The 12,403-nt window shown below is 41.4% G+C and overlaps 1 protein-coding gene across 1 annotated transcript; it reads left to right on the top strand.

The window, feature by feature from the left end:
- The first annotated feature begins 2,435 nt into the window (after positions 1-2,435).
- Positions 2,436-12,190, top strand: LOC132550222 (E3 ubiquitin-protein ligase TRIM45-like). Its single transcript, XM_060214264.1, has 5 exons — positions 2,436-3,855; positions 5,858-5,984; positions 9,713-9,827; positions 10,370-10,496; positions 12,051-12,190. The coding sequence occupies exons 1-5, from the start codon at positions 2,436-2,438 to the stop codon at positions 12,188-12,190; spliced, it is 1,929 nt and encodes a 642-aa protein (XP_060070247.1).
- Positions 12,191-12,403: the final 213 nt, after the last annotated feature.

Raw genomic sequence — 12,403 nt, forward strand, 5'->3', positions numbered from 1 at the left:
ATCAGGGTATGTATTCACACTGACGGTATCATGTTACGATTCACACTGACGGTATCAGGGTATGTATTCACACTGACGGTATCAGGTTATGTATTCACACTGACGGTATCAGGGTATGTATTCACACTGACGGTATCAGGGTATGTATTCACACTGACGGTATCAGGGTATGTATTCACACTGACGGTATCAGGGTTAGTATTCACACTGACGGTATCAGGGTTAGTATTCACACTGACGGTATCAGGGTATGTATTCACACTGGCGGTATCAGGGTATGTATTCACACTGACGGTATCAGGGTAACACTGACGGTATCATGTATTCACACTGTACGGTATCAGGGTTAGTATTCACACTGACGGTATCACACACGGGGTTATGTATTCACACTGACGGTATCAGGGTATGTATTCACACTGACGGTATCAGGGTATGTATTCACACTGACGGTATCAGGGTATGTATTCACACTGACGGTATCAGGGTAAGAATTCACACTGACGGTATAAGGTTATGTATTCACACTGACGGTATCAGGGTTATGTATTCACACTGACGGACACTGGGGTTCACACTGGTATCAGGGTATGTATTCACACTATTCACACTGACGGTATCAGGGTATTATGTATTCACACTGACGGTATCAGGGTTATGTATTCACAGGGTTAGTATTCACACTGACGGTATCACACTGACGGGTTATGTATTCACACTGACGGTATCAGGTTATGTATTCACACTGACGGTAATGACGGTATCAGGGTCACACTGACGGTATCAGGTTATGTATTCACACTGACGGTATCAGGGTTAGTATTCACACTGACAGTATCAGGGTTAGTATTCACACTGACGGTATCAGGTTATGTATTCACACTGACGGTATCAGGGTATGTATTCACACTGACGGTATCAGGTTATGTATTCACACTGACGGTATCAGGGTTAGTATTCACACTGACGGTATCAGGGTATGTATTCACACTGACGGTATCAGGTTATGTATTCACACTGGCGGTATCAGGGTTAGTATTCACACTGACGGTATCAGGTTATGTATTCACACTCACTTTAATAAGGTATATTGCTTTCTACAGGCATCTTCGATATTCCAGGGGTTCATATCACTTTCGCCCCTCTGCAAATACTACAGCGGTTTTACAGATTCAGTTAGGATCACTTTGATTGAAACAAGTAATGATACTCCATTACTTGCCAGATAAAACTCTCAGATTTAGTTCTTGCCTAGACTATAAACTTTTAATGATGTTCGTACCGTTCATCTTCTGATAAACGTGTATGTGGAGAACTGTGAACTGGTCGGGCCGCCCCAAGTAAACCCGTAGTCCGTCGAGTTCAATGTAATGGGATGATGTGATGCTTTGTCAGTTATACACTAGTATTGACTTCGGACACCTCGCCCCGTAAAGGTCGCTGACGTTTATAGGATCATATATGAATCTCGCTCTAGGTTTTGTCCGCAATATATTCATACTACACTGTCAAGTGTCAGTCCAGTCACGCTCCGTGCGTTCTCTGCTCCCCCGCGGGCCTCTAAAAGAATCAGTATAAACGAGAAGGAAAGGTCATTTCAGTGGAAGTGTAACGTCTGACCTTTGACTCTGTAAAGGGCTTTGGTCACAGTGTAAATATTGGCCCGAGGTAAACAACAGGCCGGCTGGCAGTAGCTGAGGGTAAGTGTGTATGTTACAGCGGTACTGGAACAAATGATTACCGAGAGAAATGTGTGAAGCTGGAGGGAGATTCTGGGGGAGAGTATAAGATACAGGTGTGCACCTGTCGATACCTGTTGCTAGAGATACGTACACGTGTGATTCTGACCCCAATGTAAACGGGATCAATTGGAAACGTGGGATCAATACACGTGGAAATTGTAAACAAACTCTGTACGGCAAGCTACGGGGTGCTACCTCTACCAGACGATAATTTGCCCCCGTATAGAATTAGTACGACGGTGGAGGTATGTCTTGATGAACCCTGTATCTAAGGTTATTGCGAATTTTGAACTCGTTACTCATAATGTCAGAAGTGTTTGAATGACCACGCTGAAACCCGAGTAGGCTCCCGAGAAGCTTCACGTGAAGTGCCGAGAATAGTAAGCTCCAGAGACGCTTAACAGGACAGTACCGAGGACAGTTAGCTCCACAGAAGCTTAACAGGACAGTACCGAGGACAGTTAACTCCAGAGAAGCTTAACATGACAGTACTGAGGACAGTTAGCTCCAGAGAAGCTTAACATGACAGTACCGAGGACAGTTAGCTCCAGAGAAGCTTCACATGACAGTACCGAGGACAGTTAGCTCCAGAGAAGCTTCACATGACAGTATTGAGAACGGTAAGCTCTAGGAAAGTTCCGCATAGTTAGCTTCCAAGATATGGAGCGAGAATATTTCTAAACTTGCACCGGCATGGAAGACACAAAGACAAATATCGATTTTATTGACGAATGTGTGGCTGAACTACGGCTTGATAATGACGTAACACCAGAAATGTTACAGGTAACAAAAGATTCGACAGTTAGAAAAACAGATGGGATAAAAGTTCTCTCAAATTTTAACGTCTGCTCAGAGATGACTGATGACGAGCATGTTAAAGGTGTTGTCCGGGTAACGGAAGACGAGGAGTGCACAACGACAGTAAAAAGTGCTATCATGTTAACACTTAAACCTGTCACAGAAACGTCAGGGGAGAAAATCGATCACACCAAAATTCTAACTTGTACCTCCACGAGTTATGAAATGGATTCCATAAACACAGATTCCAATCGACCTGCTACAAATGGTACCCAGGGTACCCCCTGTCTATCTGGGGACGCGAGCCTGGTGCATGGAGATGCAGACACCGTTTGTCCCGTGTGTGGCGACAGTTACAAGGACCCACGGATTTTACCATGTCTCCATTTAGCCTGTCTACAATGTATATACACTCTACATAGTACAGAGAGTCAAAATGGTCCAGGATGTTCACAGGAACACCAGCTACCTATACACTGTCCTCAGTGTTCGAAAAGCGACGGAGTAACAAACACTGAAAAGGTGCCACCAAACGCGTGGATGTCGACTAACACTGATCGTGTCAAATGCATGAAGGAAAATGCTAGAGAAATGCGGAGACTCCCAGCAGTGATATGTGAGTTTTGTTGTGAGGAGGAGCGCGCAGTTGCCGTGGTTACGTGTGTCGACTGCACGAGCGACCTATGTCAGTTGTGCTCCGATTCTCACAAGCGTCAGAGGAAAACGAGACAGCATATATTGGTGGGTATACCATTTGCTGGAACGTCACATCAAGCAGACGACGTTTCGTATGACGTCATGAAGTTACACGAACTTGTTCAAGATGCCAGCCACAGAAAAGATGACATTCAAAAATACTTGGACAACATTCCGGCCACGAGAAAGGAGCTTCGCGATAATGCAGAGACTGTGACCAAAGAAATCGACATGTTTATGGATTCTTTTGTCAAAGCAGTAGAACAACATCGGAAGTCCTTGTTACAACAGGTCAGCACAATTCTACACGAAAAAGAGACAAAATTGCAGGCACAACAAGACCATCTTTGTCGGTTGCTAGGCAAGTTTGAAAATGATTGCAACATCGCTGACGGCTTATCTGTAAATTGTACTGACAATGAAATTTCAGCAAAGGAATCGACAGTGTCACAGAGGTTAAAACAACTCATTGACATCTCCATGAAAGAGTGTGTTCCTGTGGAAACAACATTTACTTTTTGTCGAGAACTAAAAGCAGATGTCTTTGAGAACTTTCAAATGTTTGGGCGTGTGCAAGGATCACAAGCGTGTCCCTATAAATGTCAAGTGACCACACAAGGTGAGTACATTTTTTTATTTCCTCGGTCCTTATCCACATTAAATTACAGTATATCCTCAATGGCCTGCTGTATAATATGACGGATCCGTAGTCATAAGACTGTTCGGATGTCGCTCCCGCCTTTCATCTGCTTAACCTTTGCTCGATTCCCCGGTTAATCGTGAAAACTGATTGGCTTCCAAATGTATAGGTTTGTAGATTTGCCGTGTAAACCAGTGATAGTGTTATAACTGCCGGCACTGGTCTGTAGATTTGCCGTGTAAGCCAGTGACAGTGTTATAAATGCCGGCACTAGTCAGTGCCTGGTTTATAGGTTTGCCGTGTAAACCAATGATAGTGTTATAACTACCGGCACTGGTCTGTACATTTGCCGTGTAAACCAGTGATAGCGTTATAACTACCGGCACTGGTTTGTAGATTTGCCGTGTAAACCAGTGATAATGTTATAACTACCGGCACTGGTCTGTCCATTTGCCGTGTAAACCAGTGACAGTGTTATAACTACCGGCACTGGTTTGTAGATTTGCCGTGTAAACCAGTGACAGTGTTATAACTGCCGGCACTAGTCTGTACATTTGCCGTGTAAACCAGTGATAGTGTTATAACTACCGGCACTGGTCTGTAGATTTGCCGTGTAAACCAGTGATAGTGTTATAACTACCGGCACTGGTCTGTACATTTGCCGTGTAAACCAGTGACAGTGTTATAACTACCGGCACTGGTTTGTAGATTTGCCGTGTAAACCAGTGATAGTGTTATAACTACCGGCACTGGTCTGTACATTTGCCGTGTAAACCAGTGACAGTGTTATAACTACCGGCACTGGTTTGTAGATTTGCCGTGTAAACCAGTGACAGTGTTATAACTGCCGGCACTAGTCTGTACATTTGCCGTGTAAACCAGTGATAGTGTTATAACTACCGGCACTGGTTTGTAGATTTGCCGTGTAAACCAGTGATAGTGTTATAACTACCGGCACTGGTCTGTACATTTGCCGTGTAAACCAGTGATAGCGTTATAACTACCGGCACTGGTTTGTAGATTTGCCGTGTAAACGAGTTAATTTTAACGGCTCTGCCGTTGTAGTTAGTTTTCCGAACCGTGTACCTTGATGAACTTTCCGATTCCTATTCGCATACCAGCGCCAGACTGGACTTGTAACCATACTTATTATAATATCAAACGTCTGTGGGATTTTCTGTTGTGAACTCTACTTCTGGAATGACTCAGATGTTCAGCATAGTCTTGATTCCTGACTTGACAATACATTAATTACAAACTTTACATGCAGCACTGTAAACTTGACATTAGGAATCATTCTTTTGCTTTGCGTGTGGTCAAAATATGGAACAATCTTCCATTGTATTGTATCGGCACCAACAGCTTACTCTTTCAAAAATAGATTAGATGAACACTGGGCAAATCAAGGACTGGTAGACAATCTATGTAATTATAAATCAGAAATTCTGTAGTTCCTGGATCTGACGTCTCAAATGACAATAATTATAAACATTATCATTGTATCACTGAGACCGGTATAGAGGATCGTAACGATCCTGCACTGGTAATAAACTGAACTAAACTAAAATATTAATTCGAACAATGAAGATTATGGACATTGTCCGGAGAGTAGACTGCTGTTATAAATCGTTAGTACAAACCTTCCGCACGTGGCCGTTACAAAGCTGTACATCCTATCAATCATGCGTCGTGATGAAGACTTTGGGTACCACAGTTCTGATCTGATACAAAAATAACCTGTTACAAATCTGTCAATAATCTGACGCTACATTTTCTCCAACAAAACAGTTCGCAGATCATGAAACAAAACGAATCCAGTCAGATGGTGGTTGCTATTTATAGGACAGCTTACCACTGTTCTCAGAAAAGTCGTTTTATGCTCCTATACTGCTTGTTAAATCACCCTTTAAATGAAGTATCTAGTCACTGTCAGATATTCTTGAATTATTAATGATATGATATAACATTTGTGTTATAACAGATTTAGCCAGTGCTAAAGTCGACATTCCATGTACCGTGATATTGACTACAAGAGATACCGAGGACGAACCCTTCCCCAACCCCCCGGGACTCTTGGCGTGGGTGAGATGTGGTATTAATGGACGTAGGTAAGACTCTTATACCCTCACTCTTCCGATCTAACTCAGGACGTGAGGAATGTAGTAATCATTTTATCATCGTATGAAATCTTCACATCACTGAAGCTCTGTATTATCAACCATCACACCAATAACACTCTGTAAACGTTACACCATCAACACTCTGTAACCGTCACATCATCAACACTCTGTAACCGTCATACCATCAACACTCTGTAACCGTCACACCATCAACACTCTGTAACCGTCACATCATCAACACTCTTAACCGTCATACCATCAACACTCCGTAACCGTCACACCATCATCACTCTGTAACCGTCACAACATCAACACTTTGTAACCGTCACACCATCATCACTCTGTAACCGTCACACCATCAACACTCTGTAACCGTCACACCACCACCACTCCGTAACGACACACCATCAACACTTTGTAACCGTCACACCATCATCACTATGTAACCGTCACACCATCAACACTCTGTAACCGTCACACCATCATCACTCTGTAACGTCACACCATCAACACTCTGTAACCGTCACACCACCACCACTCCGTAACAACACACCACCAACACCCTGTAACCGTCACACCACTAACACCCTGTAACCGTCACACCACCACCACTCCGTAACGACACACCATCATCACTCTGTAACCGTCACACCATCATCACTCTGTAACCGTCACACCATCAACACTCCGTAACGTCACACCACTAACACTCCGTGCCGACACACCACTAACACTCCGTAACGTCACACCGCTAACACTCCGTAACGTCACACCAGTAACACTCCGTAACGTCACACCACTAATACTCCGTAACGTCACACCGCTAACACCCTGTAACCGTTCCACCATTACACTCCCTATCATTCACACTCGTTAAACTCCATCATTTCTGTATCGCTATATATTTCACTTTGGTATGTTTTAGCCATGATAAGGATTTGGCCAGACTAGATATCGTATGTAAGGGATCACTATACTACACCCGTACTCTAGGGCCGTAAACATACGTTGATAGCATTCTTTTTAACGATTGCTACATTTCTTTCAACAAATGTATACAAATTGTGTAACGCTGTGGCTTGGAATTTAGAACGAAACGGAGTAGATGTCTCACGGGCTAATTTTTACGCACGCATTGATGGCTTGAAACTCGCGATATCTGTTTGTCAGAGGAGAAAAGCTGGATTGAGTGTGTGTGTGTGTGTGGGGGGGGAGACAAAATTGAAATAGGCATGTTTATGTAGGTAAGGTCTGAGAGTAAAACATACATAATAAATAAGTGCAACCCAGCCAGACCTTCCGTTATATCTTTGTGAATTTGCTGGTATGGATTGGTAGGGGGACCAGTAAGCAATTGACGGGGTTTGAATCATTTTTAACTTAGCTTGTATGACAAAAAACCTTTAATACGGCCTTAGTGTACAAGAGCAGGATATTGTGTCCTACTAGTTCACGGTGTTCTTGTTCACTATGTGCGACTAGTTTACAATGCACGACTAAGTGTGCGGCTAGTTCAACCAGTACCACTTGTTCACTATGTACACTGGCGAAGGCAAGGGGGGTGGGGGGCAAGGGGGCAACTCCCCCCCCCCAATTGTCCTAGGGGTGACTTTTGTGAAACGTGTAAATCCGTTGAGTTTTTTAATGGGGGGGGGAGGGGGAGCGTGTCCCATTTTTCAGTTTTCTGCATCTGTATTTTTCATATCTATATGTCAGTGATTTTATGGATTCTACTTGCATTCTGTTGAATTTAACACCACACAAACTACACTCAGCACAGGTAACAGAATCAGATTTTTGCCCCCCCCCCCCAACTTTTGATCCTGGCTACGCCACTGACTATGTACCACTAGTACACTATGTACCACTAGTTCACTGTGTGACTAGTTCAATATGTACCACAAGTCCACTATGTACCACTAGTTCACTATGTACCACTAGTTCACTGTGTGACTAGTTCAATATGTACCACAAGTCCACTATGTACCACTAGTTCACTATAGTCCACTAGTCCACTATGTACCACTAGTGCACTATGTACCACTAGTCCACTATGTACCACTAGTTCACTATGTACCACTAGTCCACTATGTACCACTAGTCCACTATGTACCACTTGTTCACTATGTACCACTAGTTCACTATGTACCACTAGTTCACTGTGTGACTAGTTCAATATGTACCACTAGTCCACTATGTACCACTAGTTCACTATAGTCCACTAGTCCACTATGTACCACTAGTGCACTATGTACCACTAGTTCACTGTGTGACTAGTTCACTATGTACCACTAGTTCACTATGTACCACTAGTCCACTATGTACCACTAGTCCACTATGTACCACTAGTCCACTTGTTCACTATGTACCACTAGTTCAATATGTACCACTAGTACACTATGTACAACTAGTTCACTATGTACCAGTAGTACACTATGTACCACTAGTTCACTATGTACCACTAGTACACTATGTACCACTAGTACACTATGTACAACTAGTTCACTATGTACCAGTAGTACACTATGTACCACTAGTTCACTATGTACCACTAGTACACTATGTACCACTAGTTCACTATGTACCACTAGTACACTTGTTCACTATGTATCGCTTGTTCACTATGTACCACTAGTTCACTATGTACCACTAGTTCACTATGTACCACTAGTTCACTATGTACCACTAGTACATTATGTACCATTAGTTCACTATGTACCACTAGTTCACTATGTACCAGTAGTACACTATGTACCGCTAGTTCACTATGTACCACTAGTACATTATGTACCACTAGTACACTATGTACCACTAGTTCACTATGTACCAGTAGTACACTATGTACCGCTAGTTCACTATGTACCACTAGTACATTATGTACCACTAGTTCACTATGTACCACTAGTTCACTATGTACCACTAGTCCACTATGTACCACTAGTCCACTATGTACCACTAGTACATTATGTACCACTAGTTCACTATGTACCACTAGTACATTATGTACCACTAGTTCACTATGTACCACTAGTACACTATGTACCACTAGTTCACTATGTACCACTAGTTCACTATGTACCACTAGTACATTATGTACCATTAGTTCACTATGTACCACTAGTTCACTATGTACCAGTAGTACACTATGTACCGCTAGTTCACTATGTACCACTAGTACATTATGTACCACTAGTACACTATGTACCACTAGTTCACTATGTACCAGTAGTACACTATGTACCGCTAGTTCACTATGTACCACTAGTACATTATGTACCACTAGTTCACTATGTACCACTAGTCCACTATGTACCACTAGTCCACTATGTACCACTAGTACATTATGTACCACTAGTTCACTATGTACCACTAGTACATTATGTACCACTAGTTCACTATGTACCACTAGTACACTATGTACCACTAGTTCACTATGTACCAGTAGTACATTATGTACGGCTAGTTCACTATGTACCACTAATACACGATGTACCACTAGTTCACTATGTACCATTAGTTCACTATGTACCACTAGTCCACTATGTACCACTAGTACACGGCTAGTTCATTATGCACGACTGTTTCACTGTGTGCGACTTGTTCATCGTGTGCAGGACTAGTTCACCAAATGTTTTGTGTGTCGATATTGTGTATGAAACGAATCATGCACTGAATGTATGACGAGATGACAAATGTTTATATGACGTTGTTGACAGCCGTCTACCAGTGACGATGAGAGAACGGAGCGATGCCATCTACGATCTGACCTTTACTCCCCAGCAGTCGGGACCTCATCAACTGTGTGTCCAAGTCGACAGCCAGGATATATCGGTGAGTCTTACTGATATAAGTCAGTATCAAATATATCCAAAAATACTCTTCAGAATTTAGTTTTCTTTCGCCGTCTGAAGGTAATGCATTTTTCTATCGCCCTTCATTTGACCATCCTTAAAAGACCACGGTTATCTGTGTTTTTGAGAAGTACTACATCCATCGGTCTGCGATATCATAGGTGGTTGATCTTGATCCTTTGTTCGTATGTGATAAAAAAATGCCGGACGTAATTTTTCATCAAAGCATTGAATACATCGTGTTAAATTTTACATTAAGATATTATATAGTCCCTAATTGTGTGTGAAATTTGAGACCGATTTGAAAAAAAGGAGAAAATGCACGCATGCGACTATTTTCAATTTTGACAAGGAAAAATAGATCTCGAAATAAATTTTACGCTGTCATTCTCCTACTTATTATGGTCTCATCGGTTCCAAATTGTCTCTGTTTTTGATTGGTAATTCTCATATATGTACAATCCTCTTTTTCCGTAATAGTACATTGAGGCTGTGGTATACTTTTAGTTATTTATTGAACAGGGTTGTCCATTCAAATTTGAAGTAAAATCAAAATGGCGGGAACATTCGGGTACCTGGCACTGTTGCTCGTTCTGCTCTTCAGCAGGAAGGATGGACGTCCCGTGCGGATGTGGAGCAGTTGTCAGAGGTAAACATAATTATAGAGAGACAAACATTCCAAAATCGTGTATTTCGATATCTCCCGGTCATATTTTTGGCCGGGTTGCACATCCGGGTTATAGTATGGTGAATGGCGGGCGGGCGGATGGGCGGGGAAAAGGGGTACCAGTTTTGTAGAATCAAATCCTCCTAGTCGTCCGTGGTCCATCATCTGTTGTCCATTTCTGAAACTTTTCTTGTTATCATAGTTTCTCAGAAACTGCTACAAGAATCTGTCCGAAATTCCACATATAAATCACCTTTGGGACCTAGTTGTCCATTGTCTATTTTTTTAACATCTCCGAGTCAAAAATGGCTGCAACTTCTTTCTTCAAATGCCCTTCTTCTGCACCAATTCATAAAATACAACTAAACTTTCTCTCTTATAACAAACATACTCAACAAATGAAACACCCATAACTGTCTTATAAATACCATCTAATACTGCACTCATCCCGCAACCTGGCCAATTGCGGCTTTGCCCCATTTTTAAAAGTATACTATAAAGGTAGCACAGGGCGACCAAATTAGAAACCAGTACGAGAAGAACGGGGCGTTGTAAATACGAACACAAATTGGAAAAAAAGCTTACGATAAATAGTAGTTATTGAGAGCCATTACAGTAGAAAGCAGGGATACGGCCTCGGCAGGCCTCTGGATATAGAGAAATATATTTATAACACAGGAACTATCGCAGAGAACTTACAGCGTTGCGGTACTGCATGATAGTTCTCGCATGGACAGGTTGCTTTACAGTACTGTTTTTTGGTTTTACCTCAAACTACTTGCAATGAAATTTTATATTATTTTGTATTTAAAAGATTGAAATAGGATGTATGTCTGTAAAAAAATCAGCCTTTGGGGAAATGTTTTTTTTGTCCCAAAATAGAACCAGGATAGTTAGGTTAAAAACTCACTGAATTAACTTTGAAGTGGAGTATCTACCTCTTGTGTACTACTGTATATGAGTAACTAACAGTATTCCCAGATCAACCCATATACAACTTCGATCATCCAAAACCTTCACACCAACAAAATAACACCATATGTATTGCTAAAAGCATTCAAATTCCGAACATATTGGCTTTAGATATGTTACAAAATTAGTATCAATTCTAACTCCGTGCATCCTTTCGGTTTCACAAAAATTGCTCCGAGTTGGCCCGCGGTTGATTTTTAACTGTTCTAAAGTCTAAATCGAGTTTGTGCCAAATAATGCCTAGATTATTTTGATTGCATCTTAAAGATAGGCTGAAACGCTAGATAAATCATTATCTATGTAAAGCACTCTTTGTTGAGGTAACTGGAAATAATGTATGGAATCAAACCAATTAAATCCCCATTTTTCGATCATTTTTGTCTAAATGGACACCTTTATTAAGTGCAATTATAATTTTTTTGTGAATGATTTCAAAAAATGTTTTTTTGTTTTCCTTTTATATTTAATGACACCGATTTTCACATTAAGTAAATTGAAACCAAACACTTGCCTAATGTGGCGTATTTTTGTGATGTTTTATTTTCTGCGTTTCTTTCTACTCAGGCTCCCGAGGTTGCTGGCATGCACAGCCTGGATATCCTGGAGGGCCACATTGGACATGTTGTGGCAAGATATCGCGGCAGTCCCAATGTATATATGCAATAAGGAAACACAACTCTAATGTTATGGAAGTGACTTTGTAATCAGATATTTCTTACTAAATGTAAAATATTTACAGAACACTATAATTATCTGTATACTATGTACTTCTATGTACGATAATTTGTATACTTGTGTGTATGATAATTTGTATACTTGCATGTACGATAATTTGTAGACTTGTGTGTATGATAATTTGTATATTTGTGTGTATGATAATTTGTATACTTGCATGTACGATAATTTGTAGACTTGTG

Source organism: Ylistrum balloti, unplaced genomic scaffold (assembly GCF_031769215.1).
Source record: "Ylistrum balloti isolate Yb309-2 unplaced genomic scaffold, AGI_CSIRO_Ybal_v1 Utg369622, whole genome shotgun sequence".
Taxonomy (NCBI): domain Eukaryota; kingdom Metazoa; phylum Mollusca; class Bivalvia; order Pectinida; family Pectinidae; genus Ylistrum; species Ylistrum balloti.

Coding starts and splice junctions, on each gene's coding strand:
- LOC132550222 (XM_060214264.1), top strand. CDS start 2,436: ATGGAAGACACAAAGACAAATATCGATTTTATTGACGAATGTGTGGCT. Junction 3,856..5,857: donor ATGTCAAGTGACCACACAAG/GTGAGTACATTT, acceptor GTGTTATAACAG/ATTTAGCCAGTGCTAAAGTC. Junction 9,828..10,369: donor TCGACAGCCAGGATATATCG/GTGAGTCTTACT, acceptor TTTATTGAACAG/GGTTGTCCATTCAAATTTGA.